Source organism: Poeciliopsis prolifica, unplaced genomic scaffold, assembly GCF_027474105.1.
Source record: "Poeciliopsis prolifica strain line A6 unplaced genomic scaffold, Auburn_PproV2 SCAFFOLD004, whole genome shotgun sequence".
In the NCBI taxonomy this organism is placed as follows: Eukaryota; Metazoa; Chordata; class Actinopteri; order Cyprinodontiformes; family Poeciliidae; genus Poeciliopsis; species Poeciliopsis prolifica.
Window position 1 is genome coordinate 3404955 of NW_026562379.1, and position 24466 is coordinate 3429420.

The 24466-nt window shown below is 40.5% G+C and overlaps 2 protein-coding genes across 6 annotated transcripts in view; both read right to left on the reverse strand.

Annotated features, from left to right (window-relative positions):
• Positions 1 to 95: 95 nt before the first annotated feature.
• LOC129359189 (NACHT and WD repeat domain-containing protein 2-like) lies at positions 96 to 9141 on the reverse strand. The gene is made up of 10 exons (XM_055028642.1): positions 8974 to 9141; positions 8761 to 8849; positions 7942 to 8049; positions 6856 to 7053; positions 6449 to 6587; positions 5711 to 5859; positions 5178 to 5537; positions 4973 to 5074; positions 3778 to 4576; positions 96 to 3383 (listed from the first exon to the last, which is right to left on the reverse strand). Exons 1-10 carry the CDS (start codon positions 9059 to 9061, stop codon positions 277 to 279), a joined length of 5139 nt encoding a protein of 1712 aa, XP_054884617.1. The 5' UTR covers positions 9062 to 9141; the 3' UTR covers positions 96 to 276.
• A 1109-nt stretch (positions 9142 to 10250) lies between these two features.
• Positions 10251 to 24466, reverse strand: part of LOC129359407 (F-BAR and double SH3 domains protein 2-like) — a 55528-nt gene continuing 41312 nt past the window's right edge. For 2 of the 5 annotated variants that reach the window (XM_055029018.1, XM_055029016.1), the window contains 10 exons: positions 24343 to 24432; positions 24092 to 24154; positions 18617 to 18751; positions 18454 to 18537; positions 18189 to 18366; positions 16728 to 16808; positions 15764 to 15984; positions 14915 to 15107; positions 14720 to 14817; positions 10251 to 14286 (listed from right to left, as the gene is read on the reverse strand). In XM_055029018.1, coding sequence (XP_054884993.1) covers positions 14194 to 14286; positions 14720 to 14817; positions 14915 to 15107; positions 15764 to 15984; positions 16728 to 16808; positions 18189 to 18366; positions 18454 to 18537; positions 18617 to 18751; positions 24092 to 24154; positions 24343 to 24432 — 1236 coding nt within the window. In that variant the 3' untranslated portion in view covers positions 10251 to 14193. The remainder of the gene's footprint in view (positions 14287 to 14719; positions 14818 to 14914; positions 15108 to 15763; positions 15985 to 16727; positions 16809 to 18188; positions 18367 to 18453; positions 18538 to 18616; positions 18752 to 24091; positions 24155 to 24342; positions 24433 to 24466) is intronic. The other 3 variants (XM_055029020.1, XM_055029019.1, XM_055029017.1) reach the window with 2 other exon arrangements.

Below are 24466 nucleotides of genomic sequence, written 5' to 3' on the forward strand. Positions count from 1 at the left end.
AAACTATAAAACCTAACATGCAATAAGGCATAATGTGCTTTCAGACACTACACAAGAAAATTAATAACAGTTTTAAATTCCTGGTTGTCAAAGAAGCTACAAAACATCTTCTTGGTGACTAAAAATTAACCCATTTAATTTGAAAGGTCCCATGTCAGATGGCTCCCTACTGAAAAAACTATGTACTGTAACAGAAAAAAAAATACAAACCAGTGTAGGGCCAAAAAAGATCTGCAGTCATTTTGTTTACACTGTATGTAAGTAGATACAGTCGGCTCATGACCAGGTAACGTTGGGTTTCGACTGATAACGACAGTTTATAGGTTCTCTGTCATAGGGACATTTTATTGTTACAGATTTTAAAATCTCTCTGTCCCAGAATGACTCTTTATCAGCTGTAGCATCAGAAACAAAGAACACACCTACAGACCCGTCCTCATAACCCACAAACACGCCTTGCTGCTTGCTAACAGTCAGGGCTGACGGCTTCTTATGCAGATGTACGTTTCCTATTCTCTCTCTGTCCGAAAGCCGCACGACTGTAAGGATGAGCTTGGAGTGCAGGTAGCATTCACAGCTCTGCTCCTGGCTACTTGGGTTGCATACATACACAACATAGCACCCAGTTTTGTCCAAGCAAGCCTTGATGACAGGACCCTCAGCTTTCAAGGAGCACAACCTGACCCGAGATAGATCTAAGAAGTTAATGAAGTTATGATCAATGGACAGCAGTGCATAGTTCCCATCAGGCAACATTTGAAAGTCTTGTGGCTGACAGTGAAACCTACGTGGCAGCTGAAAGTGCCGGCATACCGTCTCCTCTGACATCTTCCAGGTGTACACCGCTCCAGAGGCAGTCAGCACCACAACAAAGTTCGGATGGTCTAATAGACACTGGAAAGCAACAACATGCTCTGAGTTTTCCACACAGGAGAAGCGCTTGCTGATTGAACCAGACCACAGGCTGGCAGCCAGTAGGTCTCCATTGCAGAGGCCAACAAGAAAGGTCCCCTCAGCTGATACTTGTGCGTCTGACAGGTACTGATGAATTTTGCACACAATAGCTCCATGTGGCAACTTCCAAACATGAGAGAGGCCATGCTTAGAAATGCTCACTCCAAATTTACTACTGGGAGTGATTAGCACATCTGCAGCACAGCCGCCGCTGATACGCGCAACGTTCTCACCTGTTTCTGTCTGCCAGACGTATATTTCCCCTGCAGAGAGAGAGAGAAGGTGGCTGTTGTTTGGAGAGAGCTGTATTTTTTCCACAGCCCCGGCATGCAGGAAGATAAACTGTGGAAATCCAACATCTAAACTCCACTTCCAGACATTCTCTGATCCATCTGTGGTGTAGAAGCATTTTCCTGTTTGCTCGACTGCCATGCCTTTAACTTCACTCCTCATTTTCGTTGCCTTACCTGCAGCATTGATCATCTCTGAGTCCCAGATTGTCAGACATCCATCATGACTCACGCAAAGAATATCTGAGGCTGTTTTGAGAAGCAAGTGGGGCTGGCTGTTTGTTTCTAAAGAAAGGACGCACTCACCAGTGCTGACCTTCCACACCAAGATGTTTGTGAAATGGTCCAACAAAGCCAGGAAAAGGTGTCCATCCAGGGAGAGCACCGCTTGAGAAAAGGCTTTCCCTTGCGGAGCCAAGAACTGGTCCCACATCTCCCAGTTGAATGTATTCCACAATGTCAGCTGGTGAATTTGACACACCAAAAGAGTGCTGGTGGCTTTGGAATAATCTGTGTTGAGAATACTGGAAGACTCACCCTGACTGAAGTTTTCTTTGAGAAGTTTGGGTGCTTGTTTTTTATCAGCAACGTCCCATAAGGCTACACTCCCACTCCTGTCCACACATGCAATCTCTTGCTCCTCTTCACAGAGGATTATCTGCATAATTGCACTGTTGGTTGAGTTTAAACAGGTGCCAAGAAGACGGCTGGTCGTCAAATCAAATATTGACACTGTGCCGTCCTCTTGTCCACAGTAAAGGCTGAAACTCTTTACAGAGCCAACCAAACAGATCACAGAGCTCTCACACTGAAAACGAGTAGAGGTATTTTTGGCAATATCAAACACACTGACAAAACTCTCCTTTTTCCACCAGATGCATATCATTTCCTGACATGAGATGAATCCTTCAATCGTACTCAGAGTTTGACTTGACTCAGACTCCGATTTGAGAGATTCCTTCACCTCCATTAGACTCTGTGGATTCGCCCCATCCCACACAAAGAGTTTGCTGCATTGCGTGGAAAGCAAAAGGAATTTGCAATTACTTTTAACTCCTGAAAACTTTAACTCCTGTTGATCCTGGATAAGTGACAGCTTGTACAAATCACAAATTGAACCCGTCCAAATCCAGGCAGAACCATCATCCATGACCTCTGCCACAACATCACATTCCGTACATGCAATTTCTGCAACTCTGGTTGTTCTGGTTTTAATATTGGGTCCTACGTAGCAAATGGGGAGAACAGAACAGGGAGTGGGACAAAGTACCAATCCAACTCCTTTTTTCTTCTCCTTCCTGTACTGTCTGATGTCTCTTACGTATCCCTCAAAGGCAGGAAAAACTTCCAGGTAAGGGAGGAGGTTTATCTCCATCACTGCAGGCAGTTGCAGGGGTGAGATCTGCAAAAAGCAAGCAGAGGACTTTAATGTGCTTGCTATAAGCCATTTTTCTCTTACAAACTTTGTTGAGCCTTCATACGCCTTCAACATGGCTACCAGCTCACTCAGCATGCCAGCTTGAACCATGGCTTGATGAAACCCTAAAGACATTAACAACTCAAGTTCCAGTTCTTCCAACCTCCCACTTTGTTGCAAATGATGCGGCAACTCTTGGATCTTTCTGATGTTCACCCGACAAACATCTTCAGTAACGGGAAAAATAAATGGCTGACTCACTTGTTCATGTTCTGGTTCAGATGCAAGACTTACAACAAATGGCTTTTTATTTCTACCAATCCGTCTTCCACTGAAATAGTCCACCATCTCTGAATGGATTTTCCTCCTCACTCCATGACTGCCCAGATATCTTTTAGTCACAACAAGCCTGAAATGCCGGCTCACCCAAAACAGAACCTGCAAATCAGCGATTGGCCGTTTGATTAGAAAGTTTTTCAAATCCATAAGAAGCCTCTCGACATCAACCTGGGAAATTGGTCCCTCACGTTCAGCTGGGCTGTCATAATTACAGGACAGCAGATCCACAAACTCCGACTCACAGAGCCCGGTCCTGGACAGGGAGACATAAGAGGCCAAACGAGCCATCAGGGACGAGCCGTGCTTCTGTTCCAAGTGATCCAAGAGAGCTGAAATAGACGAATGGACGCTATCAGGGAGAGACGACTCGGTCACATCTGAATCTGAACAGAAAAGACAAATTAGATATAAAATGTTTTAACTGCTGGTACTAATGTATCTACAAGAACACCCTATGATCAGTCCATGAAGCAACATAAATTGAAATTTATGTACAAACCCTGAAAGAAATTACAACTAAATAACTTGCTGAAATCTTTAATGAAAACAATCATTGAGAAGAAAAAGGTGTTTTTAAAGTGCATATGCACAAAACAGATAAATATTTCTATTTATTGGGTAAACTTTAGAATAATTTCCATGACATCCTTAAAACTTTCAGTTTTTCGGTTTGTGAAATCCTATCAAGAAAAAGCTACATATTACATAGAAAATATGTAGCTTTTTATTGTTCCTACAGCTATCTGTAGGAACAAGTAGTTATTGTTTTAGTCATACCAGAGTGCCAGAGTGATGTGTGTGCATGTAGGAGTCGAACATAGAGAGGCAGAGAGCAGGAGGTCAGCGCCTGGTTCACCAGCGCTTGTTGTCCTGATGTCACCTTTCTTCCTGAGCTGTTGAGTAGCGATTCCAAAAGCTTCGCACACTGTTTCCTGTCCTCTGATTGGAGCAGTATAGAGGCAAATCCAGTCTGCTCCTCACTGTCGTCTTCTGATGCAGAAGGAGAACGGCTGCCTTGCTGGGGATAGTGAAGCTTGATGGCTTGCAGGAGGCCTGTTCTGCTGGAGGAGACTGTGATTATGAGTTTGACAGCATCAGGGAGCGGAGAAGGGATGCTGCTGATGATCTGAGCACCAACGTTGTCCTCCAGTTGATCCAAGCCATCGAGGATGAGAATAAGAGGATGCTTTGCGGAAGGTAGCTGGGTTAGAATGGACACAAGATGCTCTTCAAGTTCAGACAGAGAAACATCCACTTTTATGACGCTAGAATGGAGTTCTTGAGAATCTGGTGTTTTACAGAAACCTGGGTCTCTCTCATAGATCTGTTTTCCATGGTGGCAGTCATTGTGAGGAGCCACAGCAGATATTAAGGGGTCGTTAGTCTTACAGCTGCACTCATTTGGGTTCTTGCAGGGCCAGGACTCAGCCTGCAGCTGGCTGAGTGACTGCTCCTCATATCTGTGAACTATCTGGTGACAGATACTGGAGAGCAGATGCTTAGGGGATGTACAGAATGAAAGGTTACAAAAACAGCTGATCACCACTGGATCACAGTCTGGGAGCCAAACCTTGATCTGTGGAGCAGAAAATTGATTTATTTATAAAAATCAACACTGTTCTCTTGAATTCAGGTCTGATTTTGTTTTATTTTCTATGTTAAAATTTAAGACGACAAAAAAACGGGATTCAGTTTGAGAACCAAAAAGCAGTTTATGTTAAGTTGCATCAACATTTTTCTTTTAAAAAATTATTATATATTTAAACCTAAACGGGTAAATATCTACCACAGTGTAAAAAATTAAAGCAAAAGAAAAGAAATTGATGCACCAAAACATAAATTATGTTAAACTTAAACAACTTAACAAAGACTATTCTTTTCATATGGACTTAATGTATTCCATAATATTTCATGAAGCAAATTAAAATATACTTGTCTCTTGGAATCACGCTTCATTTCACTGTCCACTGACCTGTTCAGCGCAGTGTGCGATTAAGACAGTTTTCCCTGTGCACGGTCTTCCACTCACCACTAGTGGGCGCTGTTGATCCACGCCTTTCACATATGCACTGATCTACGACCAAAAAGAGGAAAAAGCTAATTGGAGCATCATTTGGCATCAGGTTACATATTACAACAACAATAATGAAACCTGCAACAAAAAATGTGATTCTCACCTTTTCCTCCTCTGGCCGAATAATTTTGTAAAACTGAGCCAGGATGCAGCACAGCTGCTCCTGCTCGGCCCGCTCCCTGGATGGGGCATCGATGACATGAGCTTGCCCTCTGACCCGAGGAATGTTCGAGCTGTCCGTCAACGCCACGAGGTCTGAGAAAGCCTGCTGGCACAGAGAGTCTGCGTAGGCCCGCCTCCTGGCTGTGGTGTAGCCATGGCGGCGGTCACACTCGGTGGTGGTGGTGTAGAGGATAAGTTGGCGGGAAGTGAGCAGAGCAGGGAGGAAGCTGTCACACAGCTGTGATAATAACTCAGATGGAGTGGCCACTGTCTTCAAAACGCTCTGCTCACACAAGTCAGCCTGCAAATTTCAGATGAACATACAGGAAAACCGACTTCTGTCGCATCTGTACATTGATCAACATTTAAAATTTCACTTATGTTTTGATTTAACTTTGAACCATAATGTTTTGATCCCTCCACTAAAAATATATGATATCTTTCTGAAATGTCTCCTTTTTGATAAACTCTTACCTTTAATGTTGGCTGCGGCTTTGAGTTTCTCTGTTGTTTTCCTCTTTCTCCATCTGCATTGACGACCTTGTGGACGTAGATCATACATCTGTTGATAATGTCCAGGACAGGGCAGTTTTCCAAAGCAAATCGAAGATCTGAATCAAGAGCTAGAGACAAAAATAAAACCCCAGAATCAGGTACATCCAGCTCAGGATAGCATTCTCTTAAAACAAATTTAAATTCTGCAAAGCACAATTGGTTAAATTTAATACCTGTAAAATAAAGAAAAAAGCAGCTTCTGTGCTTTGTTGGCATCTAAAGCAGACCAAGCTTAGGAATCACAGCTTTAGCACAAAATGCTCATTTCAAGGTGACTAACAAACAAGAATGCTCTGAATTGGTTCTTTTTTTAAAAAACAGGTGTAACTCAAAAACTCAAAAACTGACAGATTAAATGCTAAAGCCACTGACTGACATTACTCATCAAATATAAAATCTGCAGTTTATGCAAACGACATGGAAAAATCAGTGTGTGATTAGAAATTGAATATAAGCATATATATTTTTTTACACCCCGAAGATATATAAATATGAAACTATCACCAAAGTCCCAGCATATTCTGGGGAGGATCGTGTCTTTGTATAAGACACGTCTTGGATTTAGTTTAAGGTGAGGTCAGGGATCCCACAGGCTGCCATCATTGCCTACTCGGTACATAATTCACAAATCTTCCGTTTTGTTGTTGTTGTTTTTACCTGATCTGTAGAAGACTTGGGCTCTCTCTGCACTCATACGGCTGCTCTGGACACACAGACTCGCAGCTGTCTGCAACACCTTCCTCAAATCTTCATCACACAACATGTTATTCTCCTTTTCTTCCGTCTCCTCTCTCTGCTGAGCAAAAACACTTTGATATTTTAAATTTTGTAAGTCATGATTGTCTTCTGTATTTTCCAGCACTATATTTTACACATGCACCAAAATATTCTGCCTTTTTTTAAAAGGTTTATTGTTAAACACGAAGATTAATTTTCACATGCATGTGTTAACAGATTGCTTTCTGAACACTTTCCTGATTAAAAAATAATCAGGAAAGTGATAAAATCCTATCATGTGATTACATTTAGCCACACAACTAATTAAATAGGTTGACCGTAATCACCAGAGGACTGCAGACGGATTTCACGGCAGGCGTCAGGCGGTAGGAAGGAGGAACGGCGTTCTCATCTCTCTGGTACGCCCTCTCCAGCTGCCGGGTGCCCATGCCCACCTGTTGGCTCTCCTGCAGCAGCAGCTGGAACTCCGACACCTCCACCTGGGAGGGCAGACAGGCTGGTCCATACTGGTGTCCAACCAGAGCCTGTAGCACCAACATGCGGACGCAAAGCGATAGCGATCAAAGCAGAGAAAACTCTTTCGCTGTGAATCTATGATTAGGGTGGGCTTTTTTTTTAGCTTTGTAAAATCATTTATAGCAGTTTTCTGTCTGAACATTTTGAATAAATAAGTAATCTGAGGCTATATTGTATTGTAAGATTCTATTTTAAATAGTCATTTACTATGTTACCTTTAGTTGTTATTTTGTATCAAACACGACTTAAAAGAAATTAGACTTCACAATTTTTTGCCTTGAAATTGGCCTTTGTCTCTTTCCGACAGTCAGCCTTCAGCATGTCATAACCAATGCTCCTCCATCATGCCGTTTACAAATGTTCTTAGGAGCGTTGAACTAAGAAATTTTGTAAGATGAGCTCAGCAGGTGTGCAGCTCCATCAGGTGTTTGATAATTGCTGCTGCTGGTCGAGAGGAGCTAAGCAGGGGAAGGATGCAGCTCCAAGGACAAACTTCAAGAAAACAGGCCGCGCTTTGTGAGAGCAAGCGTTTAGGCACCCCCAAACGGCTGCTATGGGAAATGAAAAGATTTGCATGAAAGAATCAAAGTAACATTCCAAGTTTGTATTTGATGAGAGAAAAACATTGTCGTATATCCCAAAGCTCGAAAAATGTGATTTACATAACACCCTATCTTATCTTTAGTCCATAATTGAACTGGCACACATTGAGATAAAATCATGACCAAAGCATTGATCCTTGTTCTGATGAAACCCCAGCTTTTAGCTCAAGCAATGAAGCTTGTGTGCCTAATTATAGTCGTCCTTTAGTTTAGAGCTCCTAATGCTTGTGGGAGCGAGCTTTGATCTCCATATTCAGCGTGCATTTAGTTTTTCCTCAGTGCAGTTTCACTTACCAGTAAAAACGGTCCAGCTGAGTTCTTTCTGCACTCTTCAATTAGCTGCTGCCTGGTGTTTGCATCTGGCCAACAATTAGGATCGCTGGACTCAAATGGGTCGATCAGCTGCAGAAGCAAACCCACACATACGGTAAAACGACATAAGAGACATAACTGCGAATCGATGCGGAAACTTCATTAGAAGCACCAACCGCAAACAACCGAGAAACGGCTGAATGATATATGATGTTTGTGTTTGTGCCTAATTACACAAGCTGCTGAATAGAATGAGTTTCACAAAGGGCTGATCGACTTGTCCAGGGGGTGACTTAACACACACACACACACACACACCCCAACACACAAACACGTTTGAGAGCACAAAGCACGCAGTGCAGTCCTGTTGCAGCTGCTCACTGTCTTTGTTGTCATTCGTGATTAAGCGAAGTTAAGCAGAATTGATTGTACCTTCACAGGAGTGGCTTCAGGCAGGAAATAAAAATAAATAAAACATTAAAAGAATAGATACCATCATGAAGCTGGTAATAATCACTTGCAGCTCTTTTATTTATCCCACTGCTGGGACCCAGTTACTACATAAACTTTTCATGCTTTTTAGTTGACTGATGGAAACTTAATTAATGGCAACACCTTTTAACCCCAAACATTAAAGGAACAAACAGCAACCGCAGACATAAAGTATTACATTTCTTCTATCTAAAAATAACTGATGTACACTAAAGTTTGAGTTCTTTGTCAAAGACTAATGTTACACTTAAAACGTCTTAGCTGTTGTGTTTTCAGTGCAGTGAGTGTGATTCAGAGCCGGGTACTCACCCTCACGTCTAGTGCCAGTAAGCTCCTACAGTGCTCTCTGAGCCTGGGAAACACTTTTTCTCTGAGAGCTCTTCGCTCAATCACGCTGTCTGACATGCAACAAAAACACAAACAGGAATCACTTGTAGGCAAGTAAAAATAAAGGCTCTAATTGACACAGTGCTCAGATTAGAGTAGATTTATAAATATGTAAAAAAAAAAACAAAACAGTACCTTCTGGATTGGAGCACAAGTAGATTTTGACACAGGACGAGCCACAGCAGTAATATGAAGAGTGCCGGCCTTTTCCTTTGAATGGCATGCCTGGTCTGTGACCCTCAAATATAAATAAATAAAAATAGGGAGTAAAACTTTTTCTGAGAATATAATAAGCGACCTAACTAACAAGTTGATGCCTTTCTGACGGTCCTCTGTTGCCACCAGTGAGGAAACTCTGGCCTTTGGTTTCACTTGCAGGCTGTGATATCCTGACCACGCCCACTTCTGGTGACTGGAATATAGCAGACACACATATTATACACCATGTCTTTATGCATACACCGTCATCCATGTGTGTACTTGTGCTAAGCTACGTTAACATTTCACTTTCACCATCCCTTGTATTCACACCTATTTTGACAGGTTACAATCAGAAGCATCCTCACCTGAGAGGAAGCAGTTAGATAAGCTCTTAAAGAAGGTCAACTCCATCTTTGACCCAGGACAGACGGTGGGAGACAGAAGGACTCTGACAAAATGGACATCGCTGTTGGGCAACGTATCCTAGATTCACAAAGGAGCATTGCCACAGAACATTCCTCCTTCCTCCTGCAGCTGTATGAATCCCTGACAAACTAAATAAGTGTTATCATCCCTGCTGTTATTTGCAGTTTTTCCATTTCTACTCTTACAGTTCTTTGCATCGGAGTATGCCATCATTAATAAATTCACTTTTCTTGCTTGTGCAATAATTTTGCCTGGACAATCAATTTTCTTACTTTCAGCTTTTACATTTGCACCCAAGAGTGAAACTGCACGATTCACATTACTTCTCACTTTGCTGCTGGAACACCCAAATTTTTCTACTGCAGGACAGAGAAGTGATTCTGTTCTATTCTATTAAGAAGCTTGTGTGAGAAATGTGGATGAGAAGCCAGCCAACTCCAGTCAATGCACCTTTTGTTGCAAGTGCTTTGGAGGACTTCTCTGCCAGGACCACCTTTGTACATTAATAATAACAGATAAATTTGCTTGTGGAGCACATATCAGCAACATAGCAGTTCAAAGTGCTTTAGAGACTGACATTGTCCATTCATCTTGCAAGACGGTTCAAACTGTCTCAGACTGGGTAGAGACAGATGATGACTGGCTATTTTAAAGCCTTGACACAGATTTCTTACTTTATCCTTACATTGTGGAAATTGTTCTGATAATAAAATAAGAAGCAAATCATTTAAAAGTTTGAGTCTTTGAACCCATGCATGCAATTATTCAAGAAAATAAGACAAAAGTGTTTTAAACATTTTTTATTAATTAACTTTTGTACACAATAAATACAAACTCTATTTTTGTACAGCCAATATTAATACGTTGAAAGACTTTTGCGCCTGTTCTCATTACTGTCACGACGGCAACAGTCTATGAAGGGAGAAGGCCAGTTTGTTTCACCGCATCACTGATACTCGCGGGCTGCGCTGCTCTGAATCAGATATATAGAATCATATAAAAACATAGAAAAAACACAACGTAACAAACATCTCAACCCTGGAGCAGATAAAAGAGACTGGCAAAAGAAGGAGAGCTAGGCCTCTTCAAGGTGGCGACTGGCAAATAAAAAGTCAAACGTTGCACTTGGGCCACCACTCTTAAATCTGAAGAATTTCAATAACAGCTCTGAAAACCATTGTGGGGAGATTTCAGAGAAAACAAGTGGAGTCGGCTGCATTGCTATTGTTTTGGTACGTCTCTCACATCACCTTCATCTGCTTTCTAAAAAGGAAACTAGTTAAGCTGAAGCCAGATCTTACTGGAAGAGGCTTGTCTTCCCTCTAAAGCTTCAGTTGACATGAAAATGTACTCACTTTTGGAAGATTACCGATAATAATTTTCACTAAGAGAAATCAATGCGCACATACTGCCAATTTTCTTCCGGTTCTGAAACCACATAGGACAAAAAAGGGGTTTTTGCTGCAATTGTGCTGCAAAGAGGTGTTGGATTGTGGAGCTTTACAGTTCAATAAGCCCATTAAACCAAATTGGGCATTTATCCTCAGTGTGTTTCAAAGTGGGACTTTTAAAGCTGTAATATTTTTTTGAACAGTCAGAGGTTTCCTGCTTGGGGTCAGTTTGCCTCACAGGAAGCTCATTTTGCGCCACTGAGTATCAGTTTATTTATCTCGACACTAGATGTAATTGGATGAATAATTAATATACTAATTCCATGTATGATGTAACGATTTGTATATTTTCTTTGTGTATATATTTCACACTGTGTCCCATTTCTTCTAATTGTGGTTTAGACTTATAAAAAAATTATATTAAATCACTGGTTGTTGAATAGGGTACAAAATCATGCAAAACAATGAAAACTGCAAACATATTTAAGGCATAAAGGGAAAAACGACCAGCTCCCATTACCCCAAGAGTCCAAAAAACAAATAAGCAAAAAAAAAAAAAAAAAAAAACACAAAGAAATACCAATCATTAAAATTTCTTTCATAATTTAAGAAAAACACCAAATGAGATTACAAAAAGTCATCTCTTTGAAGAGTGTATCATTGTTTTAAGCATCGGTCACCCTTAATTAAAGAGCATCTGGAGAGTCAGTATGAAAAGATGAAACTCGCATGTCTGCATGTGTCGCTACAATTGCCTATAAGAGTCGTCTCTAACCATGCTGATGCTAGAGGAGTGTACTGCTACTTTCCAGGGAAGGTACAAATAAATAAAAGTGCTACTACGCCCTTTAGGGAAGGACTTTTAAAGGCTTGGATAGTACATATTTATTTACTTTGAGTACAAAAAAACCTACCACAAATTAGTACTCAGCTCCATTTGCCTTATTTTCAGTCCTGTGTCCAAAATCATGTCAAGTAAACATGGATGAATGTTGAAGCTGAACAGATGAAGAAAAATCAATGCAACATGAGTTATGATCTCTAATGAGGAAAACTTCAGTCCTTGTTTCTGGCCCTAAACAGTTTTTAAAAGTTTCAAACAAATGTTTTTTTTATTTATCTATTTTTTTTTTTTTTGCAAGCACATAGTGAATACCAACAGATTCGGTGCGTTTCAAAGCACCAGCAGCTTTCCTCGACCAGTCACTTAACAGGAAAACCACAGCGCACAGAATGAGAGAAGATATAACAACTCGTGTGTGTAATATATTGTAACTGTATGTATGTATATTATAGTCACTGATTCACACCGACTGCCCAATGACAGAACGAATGTTGAGAGGAGAGACGTAAAGCAGAGGCGGCAGGAGAGGCGAGCACAAGACAAGAGAGGATCCAGCCTCCCTCGGCTCTTGTTTCTCTTCCTCTCTCTCCTTCCGTCTCTCCTTCCTGCTGTTATTTACAACACCCTTTTCAGTACATGATGAAGGTAAAACTTCCACTACATATCAGACAGGGTATTCCATTCAGCTCAGATAGTCTATATGAAACCGTGTGCATAAACATTCCTATGACAACAGTAATGTACTGTACTAATACACATTAAATACGTATCATGATAATGACTATATATGACGCGAGAGAGAGGCCGGAAGTAAACCCACCGTCTGGGTTTTCTGTCCACGTCCCTCAGCCCTGCTCTGCACTCTGAAACACCCCAACAAAAAGTTTACTTTTTTCTTCATCCACCCTCACATCTCCTCTATTTTTTTTTCTTTTAAGAGCCTCAAAACTTGCAAAACATCAGAGCCCATCCCTGAGAAAAGGTCATTTTCAGCTTTTAAGGATGAATTCAAATGGGTGGGCTTATCGTACAACAACTACTAATAAATCAATTTCAAAAGCAACACTGGGCTGCACGCAAGTATGGTGTGACCGTCACAGGGTCAGAAGTATCACCAAAAGGTTCGCCAACGGGACAAACTATTGGCTGGCATTAATTCCCCCTCGGAAAGTCCTGACCTCGACCCGGCTGAGAACATAAGGGGCATGCTTCAAAGCTGGATCCGAACCTGGAAGCCAACCAATTTAAAGGCCCTCTATGTTTTCTGCCAAGAGGAGTCGTTCAATATCACACCACTATTATATCAGAAGTTTGTTCATGGTCATTGAAAGAACACAGTTAAACTCTCCAATGGGATATTTAGGCAAATATTTCCAGTGTTAAATGTATAAATGTGAGCTGGTATGTGCCCTGTTGCACCTAAAGACAGAGTAATTGTGTTTATGAGGTACATTGCTCTTTTTATTGTTTAATTTCCTCAGTATGTTGTCACAATCATTTCGGGAGAAGACAATTGCTTATTCCAATAAACTCAAACTTGTGCACCAACTTCCTGTTTGAAAAAAAAATCACTAGAATTGTTCCACCTCTGAAAGAAAGAGTTGCTTAAACTCATTGTTAATAAAGGACGAAAACTACCATGATATCAAGTTCACGGTAAATGTCCGTTAAACTTTAACTGTCAGTTCTCAGACTGTTTGGTGACTTAAAGCCCGTCCAGATCACTGAGTTAACTTCAATATGTAGTTTTTCCTGTTTCTCTACAGATTTCAATCAAAGATGTCAGCTGGTTTCAAATAACAAAATGACAGGTTTAAATGAAATGCTGCCAGCAAAGCAACAACATTTGTAACAGCTGCTGCAATCCGATGTGCTTCATGGGCTTTTAACTTATTTGAACTTTTGCTCCTAATTTCACCAATCAGATACCACAGTTGTAGTTTATTGGTGATCTTTAAAAGTACCTGAAAATAAATTTCAATATCTCAAGATGTATGTTTTGCTTGACTTTTTAAATATTTTGCCAGTTTTGGGCTCTGAGATGTTACTGATGCTCCAGGATTTAGAGTTCTGAAGGGGTTCAGAAAGTGCAGAGAAGAACTGCCTGACACATCTTGCGAGCTTCAAAAGACCCCATCAGTAACTGTTCCCCGTCTCTCCTTCCTCTCTTCAGCCCACTCTAACTTTCTGTGTGAGGTGACGTTTTAAGGCCAGACTGGAAGGACGGGGGGGGGGGCAAAAGAATGCAATGCTGCCCTTCGTTAGGGGTCTAAAATGGAGCAGATTTAATTGGAGACGCCAAGCACTACCCCGGTTCCCTGCTCTTTCTCTTCCTCGGCTTGGGGATGAGAGAAGATGCACAGCGCCCCGGCAGTGTCAGTGTGGTTCGATCGAAATAACTTCTCATCGCTTCATTTCCGCTCGCATCAGTTCAGAGCGAGTTCACGCTCACTGCATCAAGGTCCGCTTCCGTCTTTTGTGCAGGCTTGTCCGTCACACCAGCGTGATCTCCACTTCCTCCGTCTTGTCGCTTTTCTCATGCAGTCGCCTCGGCTGCTGTTTGGGTGGAGGCGGCGCGGCTCGCACCTGCAGCACAACACAACAAGTTAAAGTTAGAAGAAACGCTGAGGTAATCACACAGGTGGGGAACTTTTCCAAAAACAAATATATTTCCGATTTATCTTCTTTTCTTCCTTTCTTAACTTTTACTTTATTGATAAAAAACCAAACCATTGAAACCGTGTAGGATCACTTTTTCTTTTACAACAAATGTTAGGCACACAAATTTAATATTTGATTCATATTAACACTATCGCGAGTTATTGTGTCACATTATAAAACATCTGCTCGGCTTGTATACATAATCCACCTGCCCAAAGAGCAGATCATTTTTAAATAGATACTGTTTATTTACATATTAAAACTGTACAGAAAACGTTATTGAACAAATACTTCGAAAGATTTATCATCCAAAAAACGTGAACATGTGAATGACATCCTAGGTGTCTTTGATACCGACCGGCCGTAGTTTACCCGGTCCGCCTCCTTCAGCTGTGAACCGTAGAGGCTGAGTCTGGGGAAATCCTGGAGACACTGGACTCCTGCCAGAGCTTTGATCTACACACGCACAAAAATACAGCATGAGAAAAGCTCTCCACCCGGCCATCTCTCTCAATCGATAAGGTGTTTGAAGAAAGTTTTGAGCCAATCTCACTGTGAGAGGACAGCTGTCCCTTGTGTGAGGACGCCGGCAGAGGAAGCTTGTGCTCCCCGTTGAGTGCAGTGGAGGGGGATCGGGGCAGAGGAGGGGGAGTGGAGGTCTCTGGACTGGTGAAAGGGCTGATGGGAGGCTGGTCATACAGAGGCAAAGGCGGCAGGGAAGACGGCAACTTTGAAGATGGAGAAATCTAAAATAAACAAGTGACAGAAGGGCAGAGTTAAAGGGACATCTCCAGAAAGTTCTGTAAGCGCTACATTTTTAAGACATGATATACTTACAAAATAAATAAACATCGATAAGTGAAACTTTCTGGCAGTGTTCTTATTTTCTCACATCACTAACTCCACAGTATGTAAGCCATTAACTAAACCACTTCTACATTACCCAACCACTTTACCTCATGTAACACTTAAAAGTAACAAAATCCTCTTATGTTTGGTCTACGGGCTCAAAGGAAGGGAGAGGCTTCATCCTTCCTGTTGCCAAACCTCTAATCGGGCAGCGCTTGGTACCACCGATAAGGACATTTTTCTCTAATTACGAAGCAGGATTTTGATGTACCAGAAATGCAACTATTCCGCTTCACTGTTTGTGAACTCTGCTGACAGATTAGCTGGAGAACAGACAGGAAAGGGGATTGGGGGGGGGGGGTTCTGGTACAAAGTGGCGCAGCAGATACATGTATTCCCAGCTCTGAGGAAAGCCTGATAGCGGTGAACATGCAGCTCAGGCATTGATTATCTATGAAGCTCAACTCCATCTCTGCTTCCCCCAGATTCCCAGCTACACACAGACAGGGCAACCTCTGTTATCGGCAAGGCGACTTCCTGTGTGTTGCCGTACCTGTGTGTCATTCAGCGCTCCGCCGCTCGTCTCCCCGTTCTCAGTCAGATCCTCCACCAACACGGAGGGGAACACCCCCACCCGGCCGTTCAGCTCGCCCTCCCAGAAGCCGTCGTCCGTCTGAGTGTCGCGGTTCAGCAGGCGGATCACGGCGCCCTCGGAAAAGGAGAGCTCCTCATCTGCCTGGCCTTCGTAATCGTAAAGTGCACGGACGTACGCGTCTGCACACAGACAGAGAGAAAGCAACACAGACAGACAGGACAGCAATCAGTGTCACTCAGAGGGACTAATTATTCTCAGTAAAATACATTTCCTTGTCTGCTTTGCTCCTCATTGTTATGAAGAAAACTGTAAACCCAGCTGGAGAGGCAGAGATAAACGACAGACAGCAGTAAGGACAATAATGAGATGGGATTTCCTCAGGCGTTTGCTTTAAACATGCAGGTAGAGCTGACACAAGCAGAAGCAAAGCATAAGAGACTTCTAGAATAAAACAGGAAGCACATGTAAACAAAGCGGTTTACATTTTTTAACAAATACAAATCTGAAAGGTGTGGCCTGCATTTGCATCTTGAGTTTATTTTCTTCCACTACCTTTTGCTGAAATTACAGGTGCAAACTCTTTCGGAGCTTGTTTCCTCCAGGTTTGCACCTCTAGAGATGTGGAGATGTATTTCCAAAATACATCATGCTCAGAGAGCGTCCCTGAACAGAAACTCCCACAAATAAACAATTGGATTTAACTATGGACTTTGATGAGGCCATTCTAACATATAAACATGCTTTAATATAAAGCATTCTGTTATAGTTCTGGCTGTATGTTCCTGCATTTGTATTGTCATTTTACATTTTGTTTGTTGTCGTCTAAGCCCTTCTTTCACATATCAACACTTTCCGACTTTCTTCTTGCCATTCTTCCATTAGAGCATGACTAACAGGTTGTCTTGCCAGTAGATTCTCATACCTGATAGGTGAATCTGCAGCTCCTCCAGAAGTACCATGGTTCTCTTGCCTGCCTCTCTGATTAATGCTGTCCTTGTCAGCCCTGTCAGTTTAGATCAGAGGTGTTCATTTGTGGCAATGAGATTCATTTTGCGAGGCCCCTGACCTGAGCTCAAGAATGGTACAAATTTGGAGCGGATGCAGATGGACACCTTAAGTAATATTTTTTAGAATGAGACTTTCAAGTACAAATGTATCTAATTTCAAATGAAAAATGAGAATTATAAAGTATTAACCATGTTTTGTTTCTTTTGATTTTACTGTGATAGTGAGAACCAGAAACTTTCAGCAGCTTTTTAATATAATTTACTGAAACTGAATGCAGTACAAATAAAAATACAATAAATTGCTTTTCTCAAAGCATTTTCCAGACCAACAAAATTGACAACATTTGGGCCATAAAAGTTATGAAATTGCACAAATTTCTTTAATTCAGCAAACATTTTTTCAGTTTTTTAAAATTGAATTTCATTAAAGTACTGCATGTTTTTTAATGCATATTTATTGCCAAGTAAATGAAAAGATAAAAATTCACTTAAAAGATATTTTGAGTTTTTCAGTTCTCACTTAAAAGTTCAAAGTAACTCAAAGTATATTTTTAGTGAATTATTCTGACTCTAAGGTCACCGAGTGCTTTCAACTTGCTGACTTTGGCCCACAGTGGTTTAGGCAGGACAAGTTGGATTTTCAGATTATCGCAGGTTTGCAGTTCTGCAATTTCATTTTGAGACAATCAACTGAACCACACTTTATGAAATGTCAAGAGCCCGAGGCATAGTTTTACAGCCTAACTCTACTGTAAACATCTCCACAGCTTTATCTCTGACCTGTCTGCTGTGGTACTTGAACTTCATGATGCCAGATAATACTATTGTTCTCAAACAAACATCTTTGGCCTTCATAAAAAAGTTTACACTAAGGTTAAATTACACATAGAGGTAACATACTTACTAATTAGTGTACTTTTAAATTCAGTAGATTTAGGGTAGGAGAAAAGGGCAGAAAACAAATGGATGCCATGGATGGATAAAGAATGCTCAACCCATCTATAATTTTTCTTCTACTTCACAGTTATACACCACTTCTCAGTGGTCTGTTGCATAAAACCCAGTAAACGTCAATAAATCTTGTAGTTATATGTCTGCAAACACTCTAGATTAGTCTGACCTAGGCCATAACTTGCTTAAACAACTTCTTTAAATTGAAATTTTTTAAATGTTAATAGGTTTTGCTTATTTTTCTTAATTTATAACAAACTGCCAGATCATTGCCAGACCAGTTTGTTTTCTTCATCTGGGTTCTAGAAAAGCAATAAATAGAAAACATACTGAGCAATTAAAAAAAATAAAACACAAAATACTTTAAAGTGATATAAGCTGAACTAACCAATGATCGGATCCCTGTAGCTCCCCAGAATACGTACTGTTTGTGTCTCCGTTGATGCAGCCAGAGTGCAGCTCCGGTTCGGTTGAATTAGAGGAGGTGTGTGATCGAGCGTCCAGTGTGGCCAGGGACTGGAGCATGCTCAGCAGGCTGTTGGAAGTCGGGAACTGGAGGTATTTTTCCGGCACGTAGCCCACTTGACCCGTCTTGTTGCGTGCCTGGAAAAGAGAAGCAGGATAAGAATCCATTTAGGATTCTTCAGCTCCTCCATCTTCTGAGATGTGTGTGCATGTGTGTGTGAATACCTTGACCCAATCCTCCATGTCTCCATCCTCAATGACCTCCAGCATCTCCTGTTCGTCAATGGTTAGCTCATCTGGCTGAGATGCCTGCAGGGAAGAACAAGAATGAGATAAATATAAAGATAAAAGTATAGCAGTCAATAAGTGTCTTTGTGCTGTTTTATACCTTGTAGGAGTAGAGCACTTTGCAGGTTAGCGGGTAGTTGCGCAAGGTTCCCGAGGGACTGGAACTGCTGTCGTCGAAGACCTCCATGTTCTCCTCACACTCCTCTCCCTCTTCACGCTCCAAGTCCACTGTACCCTTTTGACACACAAAGACCGAGTCAGAACCTGGGATAAAGCAAGGAGGAATTTGACGTTGTTAAATAGTTAAAAAATATGTTGTGCTCTGAATCACACATCCAGGTGTAAAAACACAAGTTCAATTTAACATGTCTCTAAGATCTTTACCTATTCTAGCCTCAGAAACATCCCCATAAAGATAAACATCCCCATTTATTCCTGCTGAGATTCTGCTCTGTAGCTTTTAGAAACAGGTGCTGAGCCCCTGTAGTCCCTCCCTGTTGTGTCCCATGTATTTCCCAGCTCACATGAACATCACATGATCCCAGCTAATGGAAAGATCCATCACACACAGAGTGAGCCCGCTTAGGTCAATAACAATAGATTGTGTATGCATGCGTGCAAGTGGGTGTGTGTGTGTGTGTTTGCTTTTGGGTGATTGTGTTTAGACATCACATTTCTGTTGACAGGGTAAACGCTGCACCAGTGCAGAACAAAACTCATGTGTGTTTTGTACATGGATTAATCTCCAGCACTGATCTCCCTGAACAGAAGAGTTCATGTCCAACCCTCAGGTGCGGTCTGAAGGAATGAAACAGACAGAAAAGGCACAAAGCTTTCCTCTGTCAGGGATTAAGAAAAATATTTACATTTGATCATTTTGTTGCATTTACTGTTGATCTTAACTTTTCACCTTAACCAACTGTTAAAGATCCTTCTAGGGGTAGGTAAACACTGTGATGCCGACATCAATTTGTCTTGATCTATGTTTCCTATCAAATGGATAGTAATAATCAGAAAATAAGCAACGTAATGTTTTAAAAAATTTGACACTCAAAAGTGACATAAATTTACACTACATTTCACAAGAACATGGTCTACATTAGTATCAGTATTGTGGATACTGAAGGCTCTTCTGTATCGACGTTGCATGTCAGCAGGTCAATGTCAATATTGGGCAGCGCTCAGGGAAAAATCATAACACACCGATTATATTACCTAAAGCAGCCAATATAGTCTCTTTCACTGGAAACATGATTATAAAGGCTATATAACACTTCAGATCAACATAATGCACACAAATTAAAAAAACAGTTTTAAGAAACTTGAACAAAAAAGGACTATGACTAAAAAAAAGGGAAACAAAATTCTCTATTTGATGCAAAACAAAAATGAAGGATTTTATTTTTTGGAGGTAATAATACTGGCTGACAGGAGTTTAAGTATCATTCTCTTTTGAATCAAACTATGTTTGGCATGATTCAAGCAAATAAATTTTTCTGGCTAAAACAGAGCATAAATTTCTGTGATTAAGCAAATATTTTGTTTTAAACTTTACACTAATTGCTTTTTTATCTGATCACTCCTCACAGCAAGCTAGACTAGCTAAGCTAGCTAGATCCACCAATCAGGCTTTCCAAGTCAAATTTCTTTTTTCCCCCACATCTGAGATAGCAATATAGACCTTTTGCCTCTAGTGGCCTTTCTTCAATAGTGAAGTGGCAGAAAACAGGTTGTGAGAGAGAGGGGAAAACTTGAGGTCAATAGGTCAGGACTCAAACCGATGATGGCTGTGCTGAGGACTAAGGCCTCTGTACATGGATCGTGCGTTTGAACCCTGCGCAACGACCACGCCGTGTTTATATAAATTTTTTTTGAAGACTATACAATAGAGTTATTTAATTTAAGAGACTCTAGTGTAATCCATAATAATAATTAAATTACCCCCATCTATTAATCAGAACCTTTATGTGATGTTTTTATTTCAAATTTGCCGCAACGTACATGTTGTTGGTAAATGCATTATGTGCTGCAAATGATTTTTAAGTATTGGACAGGCCGATCAGATTATGTAGAGCCCATTTTAGAAAATTATTGCTGACTGACTGGCAGATCGGAGACTGACATGCACTCTGCAAGCTCAGAGGGAACACACTTGACTGGACGAGATAATGTTTTTAACTATTCTCTAAACATTTCGAGCCAATTTATTCTCCTTGGATGTGGAAGGATTTTCAAACCACTGACAGAAATCACACTATAAAGAGGAAGTGATTTTAGACATGGTTATAGATGAAGAACAGGGGAGGGAAGTTCAGGCTGCGATAAACCATAACTTAATGTCCAGTTGTTTATGGAGGACATATTTTGGTGTTGTGTTAGATTACTTTTATCTTCTTTGTAAAGTGGATTTAAAAAACAACAATAAGGAAACCAGCAGCTCAGTCTGTGAGACAGATCCCATTCCAACTCTGAAGCAAAAAATCCAGCATGTATTTCAGTAATAACCGAATAAAAATCACCCAGTAGATCTCAGTGTGCTGCTGAGAGCAAGACCAATGGCAGCTTTTATTGCTCTTGGAGGTAATAACTATGAAAGTTATGTTGTAATGAAGGCAGTGGCTGCTTGAGAGACTTGTGGGTTTGTGCCTCACAATATACATTTCAAAATGTGTGGCTCGATCCCATGAGGGATGCCTTTTGTTGGCATTTCAAGTAACCATGGCGAAGTAATTATCGAAAAACGAGCCAAATTCAAAACTGTCGTGTCATTCACACATGACGGTTTTCAGAGAGGATTGATTACCATAGCAAAAGAACACTGAGGAGAATAGATAACTACAGAGATGGCGGAGCAAAATTTTAGAACTACAGTGACGCCACCTTGATGGAACAATTAATGGCAGAAAAGCAAAAAAAAAAAAGTTAGCTCTATATGACTCATAAAACTTGATGCTCCTAAACAAACAATAACTTTGGGCTGTCAAAAAAACAGTATCACATCATATATTTTTTGACCAATAACAATATTTGTTGTTAATCTGAGGGCAATTTCTGGTAACCAAACGCTATGAAGTAAACATCAGACTTTGGCAAATTTTAACAAGTCTAAATTTGTTGTGCCTCAGCAGATAAGCAGTATTTCAAAAGAACTTATGTTTTATAAACAATAATATTCTTTGGTATTAATTTGGTGTTAAGGAAGGAACTTGTTTATACAAAGTATAAATCATAGGTTTACGTTTGTGTTGATTGTCTGTTTTTTTATATATATTTACCAGCAATTACCAAAAAGAAAAGCATTTTCACTTTTTTGCAAGATTTACCAACTCCAGAATTCTTATGATAAGATAAATAGTATTTCAAAAGACCAGAGGAAATCTTACGTTTTTTTAAACAATAATGTTTGTTGTTGATCTGTTGCTAGACAGACTGGCGACCTGTCCAGGGTGAACCCCGCCTCTCACCCGGAACGTTAGCTGGAGATAGGCACCACCAACTCCCGACCCCACTAGGGACAAGGGTGTAAGAAAATGGATGGATGGATCTGTTGCTAAGAGATGAGGGCAATTTCTGGTAACAAAGTGCTCCTGGAACCTGATGGGTTGTTGATTGGAGCTAAACACCCTCAACACACAGCCAGAGCTACAGTGGAGTGTTTTAGAGCAAAGCATCAAGGAGATATATTAGAACAGCGTAGTCAAAGTTCAAACCAAAAACTGCTCAAAGACAATCTTTAACAAATCTGTAGTATTAGGAAGAAATGGTCAGTCATACCTGAATTGACTTGAAAACTGTTAAGTCATACAGCTTTTCAGCTTTTCCTTGTAATGGTAGCTGTACACAGCTCTTGTTGGTTTATTATAAAATCTCCCAAAAATACATTGCGATTTCATAAAATGTGAAAATGTCTAAGAGGTATGAATACATCAGCAGGATGCTGTTAATCAAATGAATGGCTTGCAGATAGCATTTGCAGTGTATTTTATGATACAGTTTGATAAAGCAATCTATTTGATAGTAGCAGATTACTTGGAAGTACTCTGAAACCACCACACATTTAGACTCTAAGTCATTGTAATGTTTAGGATCAGACAGTATGGATTTTGCAGCATATAATGGCATTATGCTGTTCGCTTGTTTTGCTCACCCCTGCATCCAGTTTCACTTCAGCATTATCACTGTGTTGCTACCTTCACCTAACCGATCCCTCCCTGCATCTCATCGCACCACTTCTCTCATTCTTTTTCATGCTTCGATAATTGTCTCCTCACCGCTCCTCCATTGCGGCGCACAACTCCACCTATTGTCTACACTTCTTTCCATTTATCTCCTGCATAATTCCTCCCTCCCTCTCGCTGTGTATCCTCTGTTCTCCTTACACCCCAATGTCTCACCCTCTTCCTCTCTGCTGATAGCTGCAATATCCTGTGAGCAGAATGCCAAATGATTCCCACAGAGCAGCCAGACTATGCTTTAGTCACCTTGACTGACAGGCACAGACACGTCCATTGAAGAAGAAAAAAAAAACCCAAAAAAACCCCAAAACAATTTCTCTACAGGATAATTTGCAAAGAAGTACTTACTTCAAAGTAAGTACTTCTTTGAAGTACTTACTTTACTGTTTTGTAAATGCAGTGGAAAAAAAAACACTCCACTGTGGACTGTATTGATATCTTTTAAATGTAGTTCAAAAGAAACCTTGCACTTTTAGATTAATTCAGTTTGTTTACTAAAAATTCTGCAAAAAAAAAGAAGCATCCAAAAATGTCAAAGTAAATGTGATGAACACTTTGTTGTAACTTTTCTTGATGTTGCCTTTCTTGTGGAAAATGACACAATGTCAAGATCTTACATGAGATATGCTCTTCAGATATTATGTAGTTAGTTTACAAACTTATTTTCTAAACAATCTGACCTCCTGATGCCAGTTTGCCTTGAAAAGCCATAAATTTTACTGTACATGTGACAGACTGGTGACCTGTCCAGGATGTACCCTGCCTCTTACCCGAAACATTCGCTGCAGAGAGGCACCAGGATTCCTCCCGACCCCAATAGGGACAAGAGTGTACAAAAAATAGATGGATGGATATATTGTAGAAAAATGTTTTTAAGTTTTTGGATTTATTGAAATGGAATTGCCTTACAAATGTAATTAAAAAGAAAAAAAAGGACTTTCAAAGCCATTTCTTTGAATCTGACTGAAATATATATATATATGATATTTGTACAAAGTAAAATTTTACTGACAGAGCAAAACTATATCGTAGGCTGCACAGAACAGTTTTTATTATTTTTTTATTTTAACTGTTTGTTTTTTGTCTAATATTTTTTGACCTTTTACTTTTAATATTGCACAGTTTTTGTGTGGATGTGCATTGCACTGTGTTCTAATAAAGGTGTTAAAAGTAGATATTAATTAGAAATTGCTATTGACCTCGGTGCAGTCGTAAAGTGGTTGGATCTGCCAAGTCCTTTCAGTATTTTGACAATTTAGAAATAAACTCCCTGCTCTATAAGAACGGGTTCAAACATGCTGACCTGGAGCAAAATATAGAGTGAGGGGGAAGTGTCTCACCGATAGTGAGGGATCATGGGTTGTGTAGGTGGCCCAGCGTTCATTTTCCAGCTCCTCCATTACCTACAGCATTCAAAGAGAGAGACAAACAGAGACACGCATACTCACTGAAAATATATTTATAGAAACAAACAGCACCCAATATTTCACACTTAATTTAACGACTCAGGCAGTGAGAAGGTAAAGCACATGCACACAGACACCTTGTGTGTTTTTCACACCTCCGAAAAAGAAAAAAAAAAATCACAAACCTGGTTCATTGCACTCTTCAGCCAGGTATCTACAGCCACTCCAACTTGCCGCAAAAGGTCCAATCGAGCCTCAGCTTTCAGCTTTATTGTCTTTGGATAAATAAGTGAAAAAAGAGGCAAAACA

What these genes read in the sequence shown, in the direction of transcription:
- LOC129359189 (XM_055028642.1), bottom strand. Translation starts at nt 9,061, where the DNA reads ATGCCATTCAAAGGAAAAGGCCGGCACTCTTCATATTACTGCTGTGGC. An exon ending in AGCCGCAGCCAACATTAAAG is followed by an intron (nt 5,538 to 5,710) that starts GTAAGAGTTTAT and finishes TGAAATTTGCAG; the next exon opens with GCTGACTTGTGTGAGCAGAG. An exon ending in CACATCACTCTGGCACTCTG is followed by an intron (nt 3,384 to 3,777) that starts GTATGACTAAAA and finishes TTTTCTGTTCAG; the next exon opens with ATTCAGATGTGACCGAGTCG.